The sequence below is a fragment of the Enhydra lutris genome, unplaced genomic scaffold (assembly GCF_002288905.1).
Source record: "Enhydra lutris kenyoni isolate GAN:26980312 unplaced genomic scaffold, ASM228890v2 scaffoldscaffold62, whole genome shotgun sequence".
Classification (NCBI taxonomy): Eukaryota; Metazoa; Chordata; class Mammalia; order Carnivora; family Mustelidae; genus Enhydra; species Enhydra lutris.
In genome coordinates, this window is record NW_019154146.1 from 12,777,398 (window position 1) to 12,799,023 (window position 21,626).

General features: G+C 38.1%; 1 protein-coding gene across 4 annotated transcripts in view; it reads right to left on the reverse strand.

Moving 5' to 3' along the window:
• LOC111158678 (SR-related CTD associated factor 8) overlaps positions 1-20,661 on the reverse strand; it is a 90,301-nt gene extending 69,640 nt beyond the window's left edge. Inside the window, exons 1-3 of one of the 4 annotated variants that reach the window (XM_022520878.1) lie at positions 17,431-20,661; positions 17,005-17,088; positions 10,764-10,826 (exon numbers count right to left, since the gene is read on the reverse strand). In XM_022520878.1, the coding sequence (XP_022376586.1) occupies positions 10,764-10,826; positions 17,005-17,088; positions 17,431-17,613 (330 nt within the window). In that variant the 5' untranslated portion in view covers positions 17,614-20,661. Of the gene's footprint in view, positions 1-10,763; positions 10,827-17,004; positions 17,352-17,383 lie in introns of those variants that run through there. The other 3 variants (XM_022520879.1, XM_022520877.1, XM_022520880.1) reach the window with 3 other exon arrangements.
• Between the last annotated feature and the right edge of the window lie 965 nt (positions 20,662-21,626).

Consider the following 21,626-nt stretch of genomic DNA (forward strand, 5'->3'; position numbering starts at 1 on the left):
AAGGGGTCCTGGATTTATGTGAAGGGAAAGCAGACTATGGTGAATACACAAACAAAAAATAATGTGAGGCGAAAAGAAAAAAGAATCATAGCTGATAAAATTATATTTCTGGTGACCAGACCAAAGACCAGACATAGAGTGGATGATTCTTCTTTGGCCATTATTTGGCACAGTCTCATTTCTAAATCCTAAGTAGTCTGTATAGTCCCTAAGGACTAGAATTAAAATATCCTTTTAGGGGTGCCTGGGTGGCTCAGTGGGTTAAAGCCTCTGCCTTCAGCTCGGGTCATGATCCCGGAGTCCTGGGATCGAGCCCCACATCCCCACATCCGGGCTCTCTGCTCAGCAGGGAGCCTGCTTCCCTTCCTCTCTCTCTGCCTGCCTCTCCGCCTACTTGTGATCTCTGTCTGTCAAATAAATAAATAAAATCTTTAAAAAAAAAAATAAAATAAAATATCCTTTTATATAAAATGAGAGGGGAAAAAAAGAAGAGTCTAAAAGAAGTTTGTGGAAGAAAGACAAGTTAGATTCAGGTGACGACAATATAATTTCATGTGCATATGGACACAAAGTACCTAAAAACTTACAAGACTGAGTCCCAAAAATACATATCATTCCTGAAGAGATAGTTGAAAAGATAAAGAATAAATACTGAAGACTAAGTATCAGAGAATAAGTAGAACAAAAGCCTACCAGGCCTTGGGGTAAAACCATTCCAGAAATAAGAGTAACAAATAGATTTTTAAAAAGGGAAAAAGAGTAACATGATAAAGGAGAAAGAAAGATTACTTTCATCAACTTTGTCAATTATTAAGTACTATCATAAATGCTGCATCACTTTTATCTTCAGAATGGCCCAATAATATTAAAATTCACTATACTCATTTTATAGATGTATAAACTTAGGGTAAGTGAACTAACTAAATTCAAACTACAGAACCATGTCTCAAACCCAGTTCTGCCACCTACCCAGCCACTGTTTCCAAAAACAAAACAAAAAAGCCCACCAGCTAGCAACCATATATACAACTGAGTCAGAGTAAGATGGCAGATGATTATGGAAACATACCCTTTAACAGCATCAACCTAACTAATAACCAAGAAGACTTTAATCAAAAGAAAAAACATTATCAAGCTTATACATCCACTGACCAAATAAGAGCTAAAAAATTCTTTTAAAAATTAATTTTAAGCAATCCTCAATGAGGTTTAAGAGCCTTCCAAACTTTAGAGAAAGTGAGCTTTCTCTAAAAATATTTAATTCAAATACTATTAAAATAGACCAGATCCATCTTTCTCCCAAAGCTAAGAAACATAGTTATTTCAGTTTGAAGGAAATGACAAAAAAAAAAAAACAAAAAAAAAAAAAACCAAAAAGGTAATAAATGTGAAAAATTCCAAATACTGAAAGCTCTCATTCACTGCACACTATCCACCTAAGGCTTTCTTAAGAAATGACCACTGTTAGACAGGGAGGCTGCCTTCCAGAATTTTCTATACACACCTATATATACACATGTAAAATAAACTATTTTTAAAAAAGTAAGTATATACATCTATGTAAAATAAATACTTAACACATTCCAGTACAAAATTATACTCCTAGTAACTGTTTAAAATTGATTTTCTTGCTAGATTCAGTAAAACACTGAAATTCTTATGTTGAGCAATAATGATACTGGTCCAAAATCTATCAAATACATCATGGTATTTTGTTACCATGTGGTCAAAAGTTTTGTTCAACAATTTCTCCAACTTAGGGAATATTTCTCCAACGAAGAATATATCTAGTACTCTCTTTGTAATTCAAAATCTCCCTTTTATCCATTATTGAAGTATGTAATATGAATGTACTTTTCCAGGGGGACAGAGAGGATCCACAATGACACTAAGTGTTCTCAGCCTCAGCTTTTTTTCTTTTAAACGATCTTTCTTGGGGCACTTGGGTGGCTCAGTTGGTTAAGTGTCTGCCTTGGGCTCAGGTCATGATCTCCGGGTCCTGGGATGGAGCCCACGTTGGGATACCTGAACAGCGGGGGTCTGCTTCTCCCTCTCCCTGGCCCTCCCTCTTCTCCTGCTCTCTCTCAAAATCTTAAAAAAAAAAAAAAAAAAAAAAAATTAGAAAACTTGTTCATTAAGGTTAATATTTAAGAGACCCTGAAGGTTACCTTGTGTAATCCCATTTTACAAATGATAAAACTATCTCCTTGTCACCTGTAATCTCTCACATCTTACCTCGGCAGCAACTCTAGTGATTTTGCAGCCTGGCCGTGCTTTAAAATATATGAACCAGGAGCCGTGTAAAGAGCAGTCTGGGACAATCAAAAGGAAGTAATTACAAAGCAGCCATTATTACTAAAATGTGAAAATTAGAAACATGCTAAGGATACAGGCTAATAGAGTAACTGCACTCCTCTCCCACAAAGAAGGTGCAAGATATGTGAACTTTGTACTGAATGGCTTTTTTCACTATTCTGAGGAGGGCTGAATCGCTAGAAAACTGCCAGCTAAGTGCGGGGGTGGGGGGGTGCTGCTGCACAATACTTCTTTGCCAAGGGGTGCACATTTTCCCATGGTACCTTATTTTATGGGCAGGGGAACAGGAGTATATAGTAACTTGCTCCTATCCTGACCCAGGTATAGCATGAAATGATAATAATCAACTAAGAATTACCTATTCCCACTCCCCCTCTATCTCCAACACACATAAATACCACCAAAATCTCACTAAAAAGATAGTGAAAACATAAAAATTACATTAAACTGAGATACAAAGGGCAGAAATTTCTTTTAACCTGGTTGCTATGTGATTTCGATACTAACCAAGTTTCATCACCTCTCAGTCTTAATTCCTCACCCATAAATTAGTCTGTTAAATGATATACTACACAGGTCTTATAGGTCTAAAATTTGTAATTTCTGGAAATAGAGTTTAAGCATGGAAGCTAACAAGAAACCCAATCACAGAACCATACACTTTAGTTATGCCTATAGCTACAAATGTATAAAATGACTATAACAGTCTTGTTCTAAAGTCAAAGAGAAGAGAAATGATTTTCTAACCAAGAAAACAAAATCTATAAACAAACATGCATATATATATAAAAATAACTCCGGTTTAAATTTTCCCTGGGTTCCAAATAATCGAACTTCTTTTAATTTCAGTTCTTCCCTATATCTTCTGTAAAACATTAAAATTAAATATGAATTTTACAGACTTTTAACTTTAGAAGTACTATTAATAATGAAATGGCCAAAATGAAAATAAGGAAGAACAATTCATTTGTAAGTCCTCTCTATAACAAATCCCCATAAGCCACATTAGCTGAAATTTCTCAAATAGTTTCTAATTCTAAATGATATAGTCTTTACATTCACAATTCCATGTTCACAATAAGTTGTTTATTATAGGCAAAATTATGGTAAAAAATTAGGTGACTAGGAGGAGCCAATAAAACGCTGAAACATACGTGTAGGCTTAACGTTAAATTCTACTAAAATCTCAAACAACATTTAAGTCTTTAATTTTACCCATAGATCATTCCATTTACAACTTAAATTGCTTAGAACAATAATTGTATAAGCAGAATTTAACACCAAGAATATTCCATGCAGAGTTGCTTTTTAAGTGTCCTCAAATTCACAAACAAAACAGAAAGTGTCAAAGCTTTATCTTTACACACACACACACACACACACACACACACACACAACGAGGAACATAAATATTCTACAAGGTTTTGTCCTAAGCCTGCTTCTCTTCTTTCTCTATATCATCTCCCTAGACAACTATATCCTTTCCTAAATCCTCACCTTTTATCTATTCTCCTTAGGTGCCTATATACCCAGCTGGGTATTTCCCACCTTGATGTTCCATAGACCCCAAAGGCTCACGATGTACAAAATCACTACTGTATTCAGCAAAACAGTAAAAGTAAGTATCTTTGGGTAATTGAGATATGGGTACTTTAGTTCTTCCATACTAATGAACTTTCCTTTATTCCAGGTTATTAAAAATGATTCCACTCCAACCAACCCACCAAATTATCTTTCTAAAGTTTTTAGCTCCTTCGGATTTGCCCACCTTAGTAATTAATACCATACCATTTAATTTACCTCATCACTTAACCAAAGCTCTGGCACCACCCTCAACTTCATATCCAGCTCCCTATTACTAATAAATTTCTCTTGCATTCATCCCTTCTTCTCCTTATTATTACTCTAGCTGAGCCCATCTTCTCTGTGCTAATTTAACTTCCCTTCCCCCAATCTCATCCCCTCATTGCTCTGCCCTGCTCCAAAGATACTACTCATTTTTCTAAAACACAATTTTAAAACCCTTCAGAATCTTCATTCTCTTCTGACTAAAAATGAGGTCTTACATATAGTGTAAAAAGGCCTTTTATCAAAAGATCCTTGGCCAATTCTCCATCATTCCTCCCAACTCCATCCCCTTCCCAAAGTCACCATTTCCTCTAAATGATCTTTACTCTCTGCCTCACGTAACATCTCCCTCCCCATTCTGTGTACATCATGATATACATGATGAGCTTACATATAGTATATACAGGCTATATCACTACTTCTTGTGTCATACTATTCATCACCCTACCTTCTAACTCTTTGTAGTAAAACTTTCCCATTCCCATCCCTATTAAGAGTATGAGGGGAGAAAAAGAACACAGGTATCTAATTAATGCCGGTAACCACTCTGCAGAATACAACGCCTGATAGATGGCAAATATGCATAAAAAATAAAGCTCAAACAACCAGCAACTACTTCCCAGCAGCATTCTTTTCAACCACTAGTTGCTATTACATGAAAACCTTCAGGGGCTATCATTACATTCTAGGAAGTGGAAAATTGTAATTAAAATTGAGTAAGTTATCTAACAATCCTGAAAGACTAGCAAAATAAAGGAAGCCCTCCCAGAATTATCGGGAATCTTTAACTATTACAGCTCTAAGAGGCCTAAAATGTCTTAATCCTCTGGTTTTGTAAATGAATAAAAGCACTGATTGGTGAATTTTCTACAAGGAATGATAATGCAGGCCTCTGGCCAACTCCTTTAAAATGTCAATACCCTTCAGTTAAGTTGGTTACAACCCTTGTTCTTACAATAGCCACCAAAGCAGAGGTAGGCCTCTAAAAAAAGTTGTGAGTTCTCTGACAGAATAGAGACAAGAATCTGGGAAACTCATAGAGGAAACTTATATAGAGGAAGTTTCTATATAAATAAAAACCACTTTTCTTGGGTGTAAAAAAATTCAAAGATGTTAAAAAGGGAACCCAATGTGGGGCTTGATCCCAGGACCCTGGGATCATGACCTGAGCTGAAGGCAGACACGTAACCAACTGTGCCACCCAGTTGGCACCCAAGTGCCCCAACTTTTTCCCTGTTTCAGGAAAACTACATTAAGAACTGCTTTCACCACAGTCCTCAACTTTGTGGAGAGTATTTTAAGAATCACTCTCCTTCTATTATTCATTAAAGCCTTAAAGAAAAGACTAGCTCAATCACTGTTGTATCTCTGAATAACATTTTTTAAAGATTCTGTAACATACATGTATTTTCCACCAAATTAAGTCTAGGTTCTCTGTCCCAATTAATGAAGTTTAACTTGTCATCATCCAGTGAGTTAGCTGAAAGCATCATGATTAAGAATTATTTTCAAAATCACACTTGACAAAAAAGGCATGGGAAGCAATGAGTCAAACTTTTTAAAATTTGCCCCTTTGCTGCATTTTTTTTACCAAGTCTTCAAGAAAACATTTGTTTTGCAATAACATGAAAACAATTTTTAATAGTTAAAATGTCACTAAATGAGGAAAAACAAGAAATATGAACTTCCCATCACATCCATACACAAAAACTGAATGTAAACTCCATGAGGGCAGAGGTTGTTTTTGGGTGGGATTGCATTTTCTTTTGGAATCTGTTTTGTACAGTTGAATCTCTAGAGCCTAGAATAGTGTCTATACTTGGTGCTCAAAATTTTGAATGAATTATTTTCACTAAGGCAGGTTTTAAATAGTTTCTGTTTTGGACATTCAGGTAAGCTTATTATAAAGCCTGTAAGGAATATATTTCCTTGCTCAATTATAATTTTGACTTATAAGCAGCATGTTATTAATCAAATTCTCAGGTTTCAAAGTTTGCAGCAGGAGCCAGCAAAAAATGGCCCATGGCCTATTTTCATAAGCTCTCAAGCCAAGAACATTTTTTATATTTTAAAAGAACTGTGAAAGGCCAACAAGAATATGTGAAAGAGACCTTAAGTGGCTAACAAAACCTATAATATTCACTATCTGGTCCTCTACAGAAACAGATTATTGCCCCCGTGAATGGAGATCCCATTCACAAGAGAATAAAAGTTTTGCACACTTCCTTTCACCTATGAATTGAATGTACACTATTAGAAACAGATCTTTCACCTAAAACCCTCTCCATAGCTAAACTTCTGAATTCTGGCTTGTTATCAGATTTGAAGAATGTTAAGAAAAAAAATTTAACTATAGCATAAGTGGTTATGAATGCTGAAGCTAATAAAAAGGGAGGATTAAAGTTATGTTATGTTTAATGTTTTACATAACAAAAATGAAGAAAAAAACAAAATGGAATACAAACAGAAAAAAAACCCAAATCTAATCATATTTCAAAGAAAGAGCAGAACTACATTGAGAGGGAAAAACTCACCAAGCCATGTTTGAACACAGCATTTTGACTATACACTGTCAGGTCAAAAAAAAACAAAACAAAACCTATAAACAGATATTAAATTCTAGTTAATAGGTTTGTTTTCATAGACATAGGGTTTAGCAATTCCAAAACTACTTTTTGTGTGTTTTAGGTTTGAGCAAGTAATATGCAAACACACTGTCGATAACAGAAACTAGTTTTCTCACTATCAGAGAAAGGAATTACAATCAGAATTGGAAAAAGGAAAGGCTAGAATGAAACTTACAGTTGTTGGAATGGAATTGGGAGACATCAGGGCGAACCCATGGTTTTTAAGACTGGCAGACAGTTAAACAAAAATTTACATGTATATATATGTGTATATATATATAAATTCTAGTTCAATCCATTAATAAGTATCCACAAGAAGAAACCAGATCAGAGCTTCCTGGAGAAATGACTGATTCCAAGGCTAGGGTGGGAATGTCTTACCACATAAGTAAGAGAATACTCAAAAGATAAAGAGCACATATCAAAAGGACACAAAAGACAGCCTGAAGTAGCTCTGACTGGTCAAAATGGAGACAATCTGCATCAAAAACCTCCAATGAATTAAAAAGAATTCATGACTTCATACTGGTATGCATGCATACATACATACATACATAAACAGGAAGAAGGAAAAGTTCTTACAGAACGCAATAAATGACAGACAAAGAACATCACCTTTTGGCAATCATCCTAGTACTGATTCAGGCAAGAACTAAATGGATACTTAAACTGGAGAAAGTTTGATAAGCAACAAGGTATGTGCTTAGTTTCAAAATACCTCCCCGAATTATACTTGTTACCAAGGGAAAAGCAGTACTTTACAGTGGAGAAACCTTGCAAAAAATAGTTAACATCCCTACTAATGGGATTACTAGACATCATGTGCATCCTGGGAACACAGTATCACTTCTGGAGTATTCCTGCCAAAAACACATAACCTGATTCTAATCATGAAGCAACAGAAGACAAATCCATACTGAAAGAATTCTAAAAATAACTGACCTATTATCATTAAACATAATCAAAGGTCATAAAAGATAAAGAAAGAGTTATAACCAACTATTTCAGATTAAAGGATACTAAAGAGACAAGAATGAATGTGAGATGTGGTGTAGGATTTACTCTATTAAGGACATTAATGATATAATTAATGAAATCTGAATAAGATCTGCAGACAAACTGCATTATACCAATGTTAATTTCCTGACTTTGATCACTGTACCATAACTATGTATAAGAGTATCACTGTAGAAAAGTCATTTAAAAGTAAAAATAAAAGGCATCATGAATGCATTTCCCATCATAATGCCAGAAAAAGTTTTCATGTGTTCATGTTTAGGTGGAGTGAACAAGCAAAAAGCCAAAAATGGTTAATCAACATAATTAGGTAGAGAAATCAGGATGAAGTGTACATAAAATTCTTTATCATTCTCCTAACATCTATAAATCTGAAGCTTTAAAGTTCAAAAGTGTGAAAAAATAAAGCTAATTTATAATTAAGACACTATGCCAGTAAAAAGGAATTGTGAAAAATGAGTGATAGTTCTCCTTTACACAGAAGGGTAAGAAAAACCACCAGAGGTTGAGACCTGGGGTCCCTTTGAGTCTCAACTCTAATACTTAAAAGTAGAATTTTTTGGTAAAATCATAGTGGTGGCCTGTTTTCTAGTCAGGAAAGAGAGGGTAGCACCTATCCTACTCCTCTCACAAGCTTATCCTAAAATTCTACCGAAACATCATGAGTGGGGAAAAGAGGGTCAGAATATAAAACACTATATTATAAAGTGGCTCACTTTAAACAGTGTTTGATATTTCAAAAATATAAGCCAGACATTTTTCATCACAGAAAGCTATTACAGAAAGTAGACATCCACTATATCTTTTAGTTTGTAAAAATTTTAACTTATTCAACATTTTTTTACTTCAAATATTTCAATAAATTCAAATACCCCATCTATTTTTTTACTGTAAAATTTTATAGTGTAAGAATCTTACTAAATTTTAAAAAGCCATTAACTAGGGCTTGGTCAACTTATTTTTTATTTTTTTAATTAAAATATAACTGACGGAGCATTGTATCAGTTTCAGGTGTACCAGTAAACCTTTTAGGTGCTATGATCCAATATAAAAAAGATCCTTAAACCATTTCCCAAATTCTACACACTAATATAAGATACATGATCCAAAGTGTTTCATCTTTCACTCACAAGCTACTCAAATTAGCCCTCAGGAGTCCAATCAAATTTAAAAAGTGTTTATAAGAAAGAGACCAAATTTTATCATGTACTTAAGCAAAAGTTCATTTTAAAAATAAAAATATTTATATTCTTTCAAATTCATAAAGGCTTGGTCACCACTTAAGAAAAGCTTTTTTTAAAATCATTTGCACCTGGAGACTAATTAGTATCTCACAAAAGGAAACATTCTTTTTTTTTTTTTTTTTAAATATTGTATTTATTTATTTGACAGAGAGACACAGCAAGAGAGGGAACACAAGCAGGGGGAGTGAGAGAGGGAGAAGCAGGCTTCCCACCAAGCCGGGAGCCTGATGCGGGGCTCGATCCCAGAATCCTGGGATCATGACCTGAGCCGAAGGCAGACGCTTAACGACTGAGCCACCCAGGTGCCCCAAAGGAAACATTCTTAAAGCTGTTACCTTTCAGCAACAATTATGATTCCAAAACAGATAGTATTTTTTTTTTTAATACAGGACAAAAAATTTGGTTTAAAGTACAACTTAATGTAGCTCATCTTATTTTGCCATACTTGAAAACATGAGATCACATTCTTGTTTCAATAAGTCTACTTGCTCAATCTCTATTTTGGGTAGTAGAGAGCTTCCAGACTCTAAGGCAAAATGCTGAGAGAAGAGCAGGCAGAACCGCGCCTGTAGAGAAGGGCTGCAAGCAGCCCAAACCCCAGCAAAGCAACTCCAGCCAGTAATGCCCGCACAGCCTCACAGCAAGGTCACTCCCTGCACTGATAAAGTGAAAGAAAAAAAAAAAGATTACAAGAGCATTAGCTCCAAGAGAGTATGCCTCCTTGTCATATTTCCCACTGAATACCAGCAGAAAGAAAAATCCCTGGTATACGGTAAGCACTGCAGTATTGGTTAAGTGAATAAAGAAATGAATGAAAGAATGAAAACCTAGATCTTTCAAATCAACCTATATAAATTATAATGAGTTGCAGAAGTATTTTAAAAACAAATTTGGCATACAATAACTTCATAGCCATAACTACCTTTAAAAAACATTAATATCTTTTATTTCCCATTCTGACTAAATGTAGTGATGTCAAAGTTACTAAGGTAATTCCTGACCCACAGCAGATACCAGAATGCATTTACATATCCTTCCCTAAGTTTCAAATATGGTGTATCAGAAATTCTTGTAAAGCAGATTTAGAAGACCAAATAAATGCATAAAATTAAAATCAAAGCACAAATGTATCATTTACCATTAAACTTGAGATAGCATTAACTCAGATAAAAAATTACAGGCTATAGAAATAGTTCTCATCGGCATTTATTCCTCATAACAGTAGCACTATCAAAATCTGCTCCTCTATAATTAGAAAACCAAAATTCTGATTTAGTCTTTTTTTGTTTCTCCATCCCTACAGCATATCTGTCAATGATCTGTCATCTTATAGTTTGAAGAACTTCCTCAAAATATAAGATGTATTTTCTTTCCAACCATAAATTAATAGGCTTGCAATTTATTCACGTTAAATAGTAATGTTATATTCCTTCCACAATAGAGGAAAATTATGTGGAGCAGAACGCAAGTAAACGCAACAAGAGTAGACTAACGTTCACTATTAAGCACAGTAACTTTTGGTTAATCTATTTTTTATGAAGAAATTCAACTATTCCCTACATGTTCTCTTTAAGATTACTAATATATTCGAAGTGACAAACTTCAGTCTGCTTCCCAATTACTATCCATATAATCAAGACATCATTTCACTACCAGTTTAAACCTATTATTTTCCAAAGGGCCTGCCTTATGTGCATTATAATCATCTTACTATGCTTCTTGTGTCCATGCTGCTGGAAAAGCAGTCTGTACAAGCAGGAGTAGAGGCACAATCCTGAGAGAGAGGAGTAGAGAAAGATGTTGAGAAAACAAAACCAGATAAAATGAGCTCACTCAAGTTCAGGAGCTCAGCCAGAGTTCAAGGTCAAGGTCGATTACATTCCCTCATACCATTCTGAGTTAGAAGCTGTCCAATAACAGGAAAACTGGCCCTAGAAAGAGATATCTGAAATTCCATATACAAGCAGTAATATCATCACTAATTCTAAGCCAACTACACTTCTAAAAAAAGAAGTGATCATAAAATATGCCTATTTAGGAAACTGGGGAATACAGATGTCCCCTAAATGTCAATCAAAATTACTCAATGCTAGCCTAGAATAAAATGATAGAGCTATTTCAGTCTTGCCAAAAAATTTTTTGTATTTATCTTGAATGATTAAGACTATAACACTCTCAAAGCAGAGTCTAAAAAATCATTATCATCAATCTCAACTATCCTTGTTTTCTAAGTTTTTAAAATACTGTAAGAAAAAAAACCATAACTTTTGGTTTTAAACTGAAAAACAGTAAATTTAAAAAATCTGAGAATAGCATAATTACAAAATGCAGCTTAGGATGGATTTAATCTAACTGGAACCTTTAAATGCAATACTTCCCTCCCAACTCTCCCTCCTTAGTAAGTGAAAATCACAAAAAGATCAGAGTTTTGATTTAAAAATTTCCACCTGATCTCCTAGACTCCTAGAGTGCCATAAAATGACTTTCAAAAAAAAAATCATTATATGTACTAAGTCCTCCCCAAAATTAATTTTATATTTAATCAAAGAATCTTCTAACAGGGAACCTAAATATAAACTAAAATCAATCATCTGCTTTACATAGAGGAAGCCAAATGTCCAGATATGTTAACTACTTTGGTCCAAGTCATTCAATCCCAAGTATAGCATCCATTTATTCGTTCAAGAAATCTTTGGGGCGCCTGGGTGGCTCAATGGGTTAAGCCTCTGCCTTCAGCTGAGGTTACAATCTCAGGGTCCTGGGATCTAGCCCCGCATCCTGCTCTCTGCTCAGAAGGGAGCCTGCTTCCCCCTCTGCCTCTCTGCCTACTTGTAATTTCTGTCAAATAAATAAATAAAATCTTTAAAAACAAATCTTTATTTGACTCATAGTATATATTAAGGTACTGAGCTATGTACTGAGGATATGAAGCAATGAAAATGTATAGTGACTATCCTCATGAAACTAAAAGGCTGGTGGGAAAGACTATTACTATATTACTCCCAGTAATCTCTAGAAAAGAAAGTACAATTTTTTTTTAAGACCTTGTAATGGGAACTAAATCGGTGATTCTAAACCAAGGTCTATTTTGTTCCCCACAGGACATCTGATAGTCTGAAGACATTTCTGGTTGTCACAATAGTGGCACCTTGTGGGTACAGGCCAGGATTACTGCTAAACATCATATAATGCACAGGACAGGTCCTCACAGCAAACAATTATCCAGACCCAAAATATCAATAGTACTGAGGTTGAGAAATTCTCACCTTAATCACTGGCACAGGGAGGGGTTAGTGAAGGGTTCCTTCCTTTACAACACTAAGTATGCTTTATCTTTAAGGGAGTTTCACAAGGTAGAAACAAAAAAAGATAGTTTGATGGATACAATTAACCAAAACACCCACTAGAAAGTTAAAACAGGAAAGACTAAGGAAAGGAAAAGGAGACAGATTCCCTGATAGGTGAAAATGAAACAAACAAACAAAAAAATGCAGTGTTTTATAGCTGCTTCACATAAAATCCCTTTCTTGAACCAGAAACAAAAGGAAAACATACAAATAAAAAACAAATTTCACAGACTTTTATTATGCCCTCTACCTTTTCTACTGTTCACCATCCCATGTCTACTACAAGATACTTTCAGGAAGATTATAAAAAGCCCTGTAGTTAGACAAATACACACTCTGGAAATAAAAGTGGAGATGGAGTAAAGAAGAGATGGGATTTCACTTTTGACGTGAGGCAAGACATGGGAGGAAAATGTCCTGGGTGTTAAAGGGACTTTGGGAAGTCCGCATCCTGGAACAGTTTAAAGACTAAGCTATCTGACTAACTGAGAAGTCCTAAGGACAACCCTCCCCCGCTCCAAAAAAAAAACCACACACTAAGAATTTAGGCATCCTAAAGATGATAAAAGGTACTAGAATCATCTCAGAACTTATGAACCAAGGTAAATCCAAAATTTAAATTGTGATAGTCTTCCTGACACATCTCACACCTACATATCTGATCCTTTAGCTACCCACTCTGCCTTTTCTGAGCAGCGAGAGAAATGGATCATGATGGGGAAAAAAAAACATAGTAATGCAACAAGCTATACAAAGAACTTGGGTGGAGGAGGGGAGAAACTTGACCACTAATATTTGATTATCTGAAAGTGTTAATTTGTTGAGGTATAGTAATGGTACTGACACTATTTTTTACAGTACTTAAAAATTAAAAGAATCCAATATACATGTAAAATTCATCTCCTCCAGTTACTTTGCCTAAGCATAACCAATGCATAAGTCTTCTATTCGCCATGTATTAAGAGTTCATATACTATCAAAGTGCCCCCTCCAATTAAATTATAATTTTCTAAGGAAAGAGTCATGCATTGCTATTCTTTTCCCTCTTTTCAAAAACAACAACAACACCCTTACCATAATGACCACCATACAGTGGCATTCTTAAGGACAGAGCACAGATATGCAGCTCACATAATACTGCTGCATTCAGCTGGGGTCCTAAAAACATAATTTAAGCAGACCAATATGAGACCCCTTTCACTGAAGTGAGAACATAACAAGGATATGCCACCATCTTAAAGCAGCAACAACTATGGCACTTGTAATGATAATAATTATTTTTAGAGTTAAATGCTCAGGTCAAGCATAGACTCTTAGGGAATCTTATATTCCAATTTGGACAAATCTTCTTTCATCATTTCAGAACTGACATTATTACTCATGGGATTAACTCATCACAATGATGATGCTTAACTGTAAAGTATGGCTTTCTAGCACAGTGGGCACTTAAATATCAATTCTCAGACCTCAATCTCATTGAGTTCTCAGACCTCAATCTCATTGAACTCATGGTAAGAGGAATTTATCACATAAAGGATCTTCTGACAATGACTTTGAACACAGGGAAGGAAAAGCCACAGTCATCTTTGAGATTATGACAGGTGGGAGTGGGACAGCTGCATATGTTGACCATGACTCATAAATATCTTACATAAGGTCATAGATTTTCAGACTGAAACTCATCTGTGCTTTGCAAATTAAAAATCTATATTCTTAACTTAAGGTGCTTGGCTGGCTCAGTTGGTAGAGCATGCAACTCCCAATCCATTGGGTTGTTAGGATAATTTTAAAATAAAATCTTAAAAAATAACAACTATATCCTTAACACTAATATCTCTGGCATGTTCCTATTTTCAAACCAATACTAGAAGGTCTTTAAAACCTGAGAATTAGCAAGCCATAAAACCTAAGCATTTCATATTTTAAACAGGCCTTTAAAAGCCAAATTCACTCTAAGTAAACATTCTAATTGTTCCTAATATTATAACTCAAAATTCCTTTATTTTTGCACTTTGCAATACATGATTTAATGGAAAATATTCATTACTGAATTATTCCCTATTATATGCTTACTTGCAACAACATTTGTATATCAGTAAGCATTTTCACAGAAACTATATTCAAAATCAGGAAAAAATTATGTATTTTATGTTTAAAACAAAAAGTATATTCTTCTGAATCTTCTTTGAATATAATACCTTTCCCCAACTCTGTGACTATATTGCTACTATTATTAAGCTAATTCCACATTCAAACGTGATGAAGTTTGAGCATGTTAATAAATAAAGGAGTTAAAAGATTTTCTAAGTTCTCTGAAATCCACAGGGAGAAAGAAGAGAGCACTACATACACTAAAATGGGACTGCTACTGTCAATCTCAAATTCCTGTAAAGGTTAGATGTGAAAAGAGGTGAAATATCTAGTTAGCCATGTAGATGTTACGCCCCCCCCTATTCTTAATGGAAATACTAAAAGGAAAACCAATATATCATTTCTACACCACTGTGCTCTATTGTGACAACCACAGTGTAGTAACACCTTTTTCCTATCCACCACATGGGAGATCCTATTCAGAATTTCATGGCGGGAATTGGGGGGGGATGTGCTGGGATTGAGGGAGGATACATATTAGGAACCGCCTAGACAAACAGGAGAGACAATTAAAAGGTGTGGGGTGGGGCACCTGGGTGGCTCAGTGGTTTAGAGCCTCTGCCTTCGGCTCAGGTCATGATCCCAGGGTTCTGGCTGGGATGGAGCCCATGCCAGGCTCTCTGCTCAGCGGGAAGCCTGCATCCTTCTCTCTCTCTCTCTGCCTGCCTCTCTGCCTACTTGTGATCTCTGTCCAATAAATAAGCAAAAATCTAAAAAAAAAAAAAAAAAAAAAAGTGTGGGGTAGGAGCACCTGGCTATCTCATTAGGAAGAGCAACTGATCTCCAGGTAATGAGTTCCAGGCCCACGGTGGGTACAGAGATTACTAAAAAAATAAATAAATTTTAAAAAAACAGGGGGTGGGGGGGTGTAAAATCAAAGAACTACAATGGAAATAAGAGAATTTTTTTATATAAAATTTTTAAAAGTTTAACATTCTATAATGCTGTACCACTACATGTAGTAAATAAAAGGCTACACAGAGCTGTTTTCTTTCCTGCAGTTACAAAACTATTAACAATAAACTGGAACATACAGTACTGTTAAAAACATTTTCTTCTAGAATTTAAGCACCATCAAGTATTGCTGGGAGAACCAAACTTTCTAATCATCAGCTACAAATTCATAAATAAAATGAAAAAAAGATTCCCAAGTCTATTGCACTATATATCAAGAAGGGATTAAAAAAGAGAAAGAAAATCCAATACCAGAAAAGAAAACCCTTTACAAAGTGTTTGCTTTCATGTAACTGTGTCACTACTATGTATTCTAATATGGAGAGTCCAACTCATATGAATGTTATCTTTTAGCCCTCTGCTAAGCTTCCCAAATGCCAATTCTTTAAAAAAAGGAAAGAAGAAATAAAAGAAACAAAATTGTGAAACAGCTTCTAAAAGTATGGTCCTGTTCGGAACATCACAGCAGTATGTCTGGTATTTTAAGAGGTGAGTATTTAAGATTTTGTTAATCATACTATCGAATACAGTAAGAGCACTTCACACCAAAAGTTCATAAAATTGCGACTTTAGTTAATATCACATTAATAACTTTTTTTCCAAGGCATACACATAAAGATAATTCTGGTTGTGTAGACAGGTACTTGTTATGTTTAATGTCTGCACTACGGTCTACTTAAGTCAGAGTTTTAAAAAAATTAACATACTTTATCAAAACCTGTCTCCTTTCAGACTAGTATTCAATTAAGTGGTGAAAACTGGACACCTGCTTCTTTTCTAGTGTTAGATTCTACGTATGAATGAGCCCGTGGGAAATGCTTCCCCAGCATCTTCCCCACTCGAAGCACAGACCCCTTTCCCTACCATTTGTGTCTTTATGTCCTGACGATGAGAGAAGGGTGAAGTAAGGTATAATAAACCGCAGAAAAACCCTGCCTCCCACTCAGCCATTCTCTTAGCATTAGGTCCCTAGCTGGCACGTTACCTAGCCAACAGTGTCTCAAATACAAACAGTACGTACAACGTGACCACAGATCATCACCCCTGTAGGTTGCCTTCCTTTCTACCCCTATGGGTCCCTGACTCATTAAGGACCAAGGAGAGGTCTGTGCAGTGATGTCCGGTGAGCAGTTAAAATCCCGCAGGCCCAGGAAAGAGGTGGGCGGGCCAGGCCTCGGCGGAACTGACCCCCAGAGACCTGCCAGAAGCCTCCGGGGGAGGGCCCAAAGGGGCCTTCCCTCCAAACCCTCAGCCACTCAACAGGGCGCTGGAGACACCGGAACCTCCCTCCGCCCCGGGGCGGCCCTCCCCCAGTCCTCCCGTCGGACCCGGGGGAGGGGCGCGGGGCAGAGAAACACCCCTCCCCCTCCCCCCGACACAGCTAGGCCGCCTCTCGCCCCACCCTGGGAAACCTTGCAGGCCCGCACCCACCCTGCTCGCGCGGGCCTCAGTCCGGGTGGGAGACGTGGGTAGGAGGGGAGGCTAGACTGCAATACCAACCTCGCTATTGAAGGTTTTCACAGCCTCCATGTTGTCGGTGCGGAGGCCCCGAGCCCGGCGGCGGAAGAGGCGGCGGCCACTGCACTGGGTGGGGAGAGCGAGACGGGGGCGGCGGCACGGCCGCGAGGAGGGGCGCCGGCGGGAGACCCGGCCGCTGCGACCCGGGACGGGAGTGGAAGGGCAAGCACTGGCGGGGAAGGACTCCCTCAGGGGCAGCAAGGCCCCGGCATGGCCGCTAGGGCGGGCGGAGCGCCGGTCTGGGGAACACAGGCGCTGCCGGGGCGGGTCGGCAGCGGGCGGGGGAGGGGCTGGGCCGCGGCGCCTTCTCTTCTCCGCCCCGCTCGGTCTCGGTCCTCCGCCCTTTAGCCCCGTCCCCTACACTCTCCACCCCCTCCTTCTTCTTCCTTTGTCAGACTCCTGTTTCACCTCCCCGCCGCTCGGGCCGCAGGAACCAGCAGCGCACAGCGAAGACGGAGGAGGAAGCGCTGGCAGCAGCGGCTGCGGCATCCAATATGGCGGACGCCAGTCGGGCCGCGCAGCTCGGAGATCCGCGGCGCCGGCCAGCGCGCCCCCTGGTGACTGGACCGCGCGGGCCCGCGCGGAAACCATCGAGCGAGCGCGGGCCAGAGCGTCGCCGCCCGGAGGTCCCACTCGGCTCGGCCCGGGGCAGCCCGCGCCTCGCCCCCTCCCCGCGCCTTGCAGACGCGGGAGCGAGCGCTGCGGCCGCGTGGATCGCTGCGGCCCGCCCTTGAAAGCCCCTCCAAAGCGTTACTCTGAGGAATGCCTAAGTGTCCCCGTAACGCGACAAGTTTGGGAAATAATGCCCACGTTTCCGTTGTTTCCAAGTAGATTGTTCCCTTTACGTGAGCTGTTGCGTTCAGTTGCCTTTCAGAACTTTGCTGGACAGTGGCCTAAAGGTTAACAGCCGAAAGAAAAGTTCCTAGTCATTCATCTATTTAGGAACGATGTGTCCATGCATGTTAATAGCGTCTGGAGGAGATGTGAGAAACAAAAGCTTCGGATCCGGGTGGGGGCAGGGGGACGAGGAAGCACGCACACAGCCAGCCAGCAGCTCAGAGCAGGAAATGCACGCTGCATAAAATCCGGGGGGACTGGTGCGCAGACAATGAGTGCATTTGTCTGTGCGGCGGGAATCGAGTCCCAGGCGCACAAGATTTGGATAGGTGAAAGGGAACTCATGTTTAATGGAAGACGAATTATTCTAGAGGAATTTTGCCCTGGGTTGTTTAGAGTTAAGACGGTGAATACAGTATTCCTAGATGAAATAAGAGATGCTGCTCGCAAAATGCCTTCTCACTTCGTGCCATGTAAAATAACCAATAACCAAATTAAAAGCAAACGTTAATTGAAATTAAAAGTTAGGGTGTACCACTGAACGCAAAGGCCGCTGTCCTTTTGCTGAGAGTCTGTCTTTCAGCGGTTCACTCAAAGGGAAGGGAGGAAAATGGCAGAATTTTATGCTGGGGGATTGTTGGACCCAAGGTACTTTGGTAAAAACTGAGCCCGAGCCTATGACACTGAGAAAGGCAGGCCCTTCTTGACTTCTTAGGGTCCAGTCTACTTCATTAACAACTTTAATATAAGGGCTGACTTAAAAAGGATAACTTCTTCATCAATAAGAGTTTATATTTCCACCTTCAAAATCTCAAATGTGATCACTAAGTTCGCCTTCACCATTGGCCTCCAATCCTCATAGGCCAACAACTGCTATAGCCTCCTCACCATCTTCCTGCTTGTCTTCCTATAATTCATTCTCCAGACTAGACAGAGGGACTCTTTTTTTTTTAAAGTCACAAGTCAGATGATCTAAATCCCTTTAGGATTTTCCCATTGCTCAGATAATGTCATAACCTCTTACTAGGGCCTGAAGGCCCTGAGTACCATGACTCACGGTACTCTGCTCTACTCTTTTCCTTCCTGTCACACTGGCCTCCTTTCTGTTGGCATCACAAAGGATTTTCCCACTTAGAACACTTGTATGTGCCCCTTCCCTCTGGGATGCTGATGCTTGTGTTCTTTTCTTGGCCGACTCTTCATCCTGTCCTCCTCCCACAAGAGGTCTCCTCCAATCAGTCCATCTAAAGGAGCATGCCGTTACTTGCATACGCACCCCACTCAGTACGATTCTTGCCAGATTCTAAAGCTCAACATTCACTGCTTTGGCCTGTCAGGGATTATTTATTCAGTCATTCATTAATGAATGTTGACTGAATCATTTAGGCCTGAGAGAGTAAAATGCAATACAAGCTGAAGAATCGGTTGTTAATATGTTACATGACTTGATTTTATAAAACTTCCACACCCAGAAAGATAGCAGATGGCACTCTTTGATCAAGGGAAGGAAAAGAGAGGGAGAAAAAAGAGAGAGAGAGAGAGACAAAGAGGACAGCCGAAGCTCTCAAGATGAGAAGGCAATAAAGCAAGAGGAAAAGTAGAGATAGATCAGAGGGGCTGCAAGGAGTCTGGAGGCCCAGTACAATGACTAAGTACGAAGTTTATGAACAACCACGCATACCACAATGTGAAAATGTCAATACCTGTATCTATAATATATGTATGTATGTATGTATATTAGTTAGAATTCCAATTCCCAATATACCAAACCAATTCAAGCTAGCTTATGCATACAAGAATTCACTATTAGGATACGGGTAGGTTCTATTCGATTCCAAAGTCAAGAATGCCAATGGGCCTAAGAAACCAAAGTATAGAAAGCCTGAAAGGCAGACTAATCTCTGCTTACCTGTTTTAGTTTTCTTTCTGTTGCTTTATCCAACTCTGTTTTGCTAGTGAGATTAACTTGTGCTCTGGTTTTTTAATCCTAGATACCTAGAGGACTTGACTGAAAACTTCACCTTCCTGCTTCCAAATTCCTAAGGGAAGGAGAAGGAATTTGACTGACCCAGCTTGAATTAGGTGACCATCACCAAAACACCCTGAAGAACACTAATTCATATTTTGAGGAAGAATTATACGGGAAATAGCATGCAGAAGTATTCCTGTCCCTGGAAGAGATATGCCCAATTATAAATTATGAAACTCATATTTTAGAGCTTATGACATTCTCTTCTGAATGTGGTTATCATTGGCCTGTCCTCTAGGACTAAATCAGTTCTGGAAATAACTCATAAGCTCTAATTCAGCCACAGCCTAAAGGTCAGAATCAAAAACAGAGTCTGGAGCAGCACTCACCATAGAACCTTCTGGGATCATGGAAATGTCCTGGTAGCACAGATACAATTCAGTCGCACTAGCTTTGTGTGGTTATTGTGTTCTCAAAATATGGCTAGTGCAACAGAGGGAATGAATTTTTTATTTTTATTTCACTCTCGTTGACTCAAGTTTGAATATGTGCTAGTGACAACCCAATTGGAAAGCAGAAGTCTAGCTAGAGAGGACTTATTCCTGTGGATAGGTCACTTCTTAGATATTGGGAAGTAATTGTAAGGTGATACTAACCAAAAATCAAGTTGATTATTAGCCAGCAAAAGTAACAATGTATGTAAATGACTTTCTTTAAACTGGGGCAAAAACCTGCAGCATTGTCTAACCTCAAACTAAGTCTCATCCAGCGGAGAAAAAAAAAAAAAAGAAAACTTGAGCATCTTTAGGGAACATTCTAGAATGGTTGAGGAAATTAGGGCAAAGACACAAATGGAATATTATACAGCCAATAAAATTATTAGGCTGTGGGAAATGGTATAGTGGTTTCTCAAAAATTAAACGCGGAATTACCATATGATCTAGCAATTCTACTTCAGGGTATACGTCCAAAAGAACTGAAAGAAAGGACTTGAGCAGATATTTGTACACCCATGTTCATAGCAGCACCATTCACAATAACTAAAATGTGGCAATTACCCAAATATCCATTGACTGATGAATGGATAAACAAAATGTGGTGTATTCACATATAATGGAATATTATTCATCTTTAAAATGGGAGGAAATTGACACATACCACAACATGCATGAACCTTGAGGACATTATGCTAAGTGAAATAAACCAGACACAAAAAGACAAATACATGACTCCATTCCATAAGATACCTAGAATAGTTGGATTCACGGAGACAGCGAGCAGACGGCAGTTGCCAGGAGAAGGTAGGAATGGGGGGAGTTAATGTCTAATGAGTATAGAGTTCATTTGGGAAAGATGAAAACATCTGGAGATGAATGGTGATGGTAGTTTCACAACAGTGTGAATGTTCTTAATGCCACAGAAATGTACATTTAAAAATAGATTGGTAAATTTTATGTCAGGTATATGTAATCACAATAATTTTTTTAATGGTTAGAATAAGACTAGAAATATGGGAAATGCATTTGAGAGACTATTAAGTACACAGGAGTAAGATAAACTGTTAATATATTTTAGCTCTTAAAGTATATATGCAAAAAGTGAAAAATTGTATTAGAAAAACATATTAGTACAACAGGGTTGTGAGGGTTTTTTTTTTTTTTTTAAGATTTTACTTTTAAGTAATCTCTACACCCAACATTAGGCTTGAATTCAACAACCCTGAGATCAAGAGTCACATGCTCTACCAGGTTATCTAGGCAGGCATCCCTGTGGATTGTTTTTAGTAAGAATTTTGCTT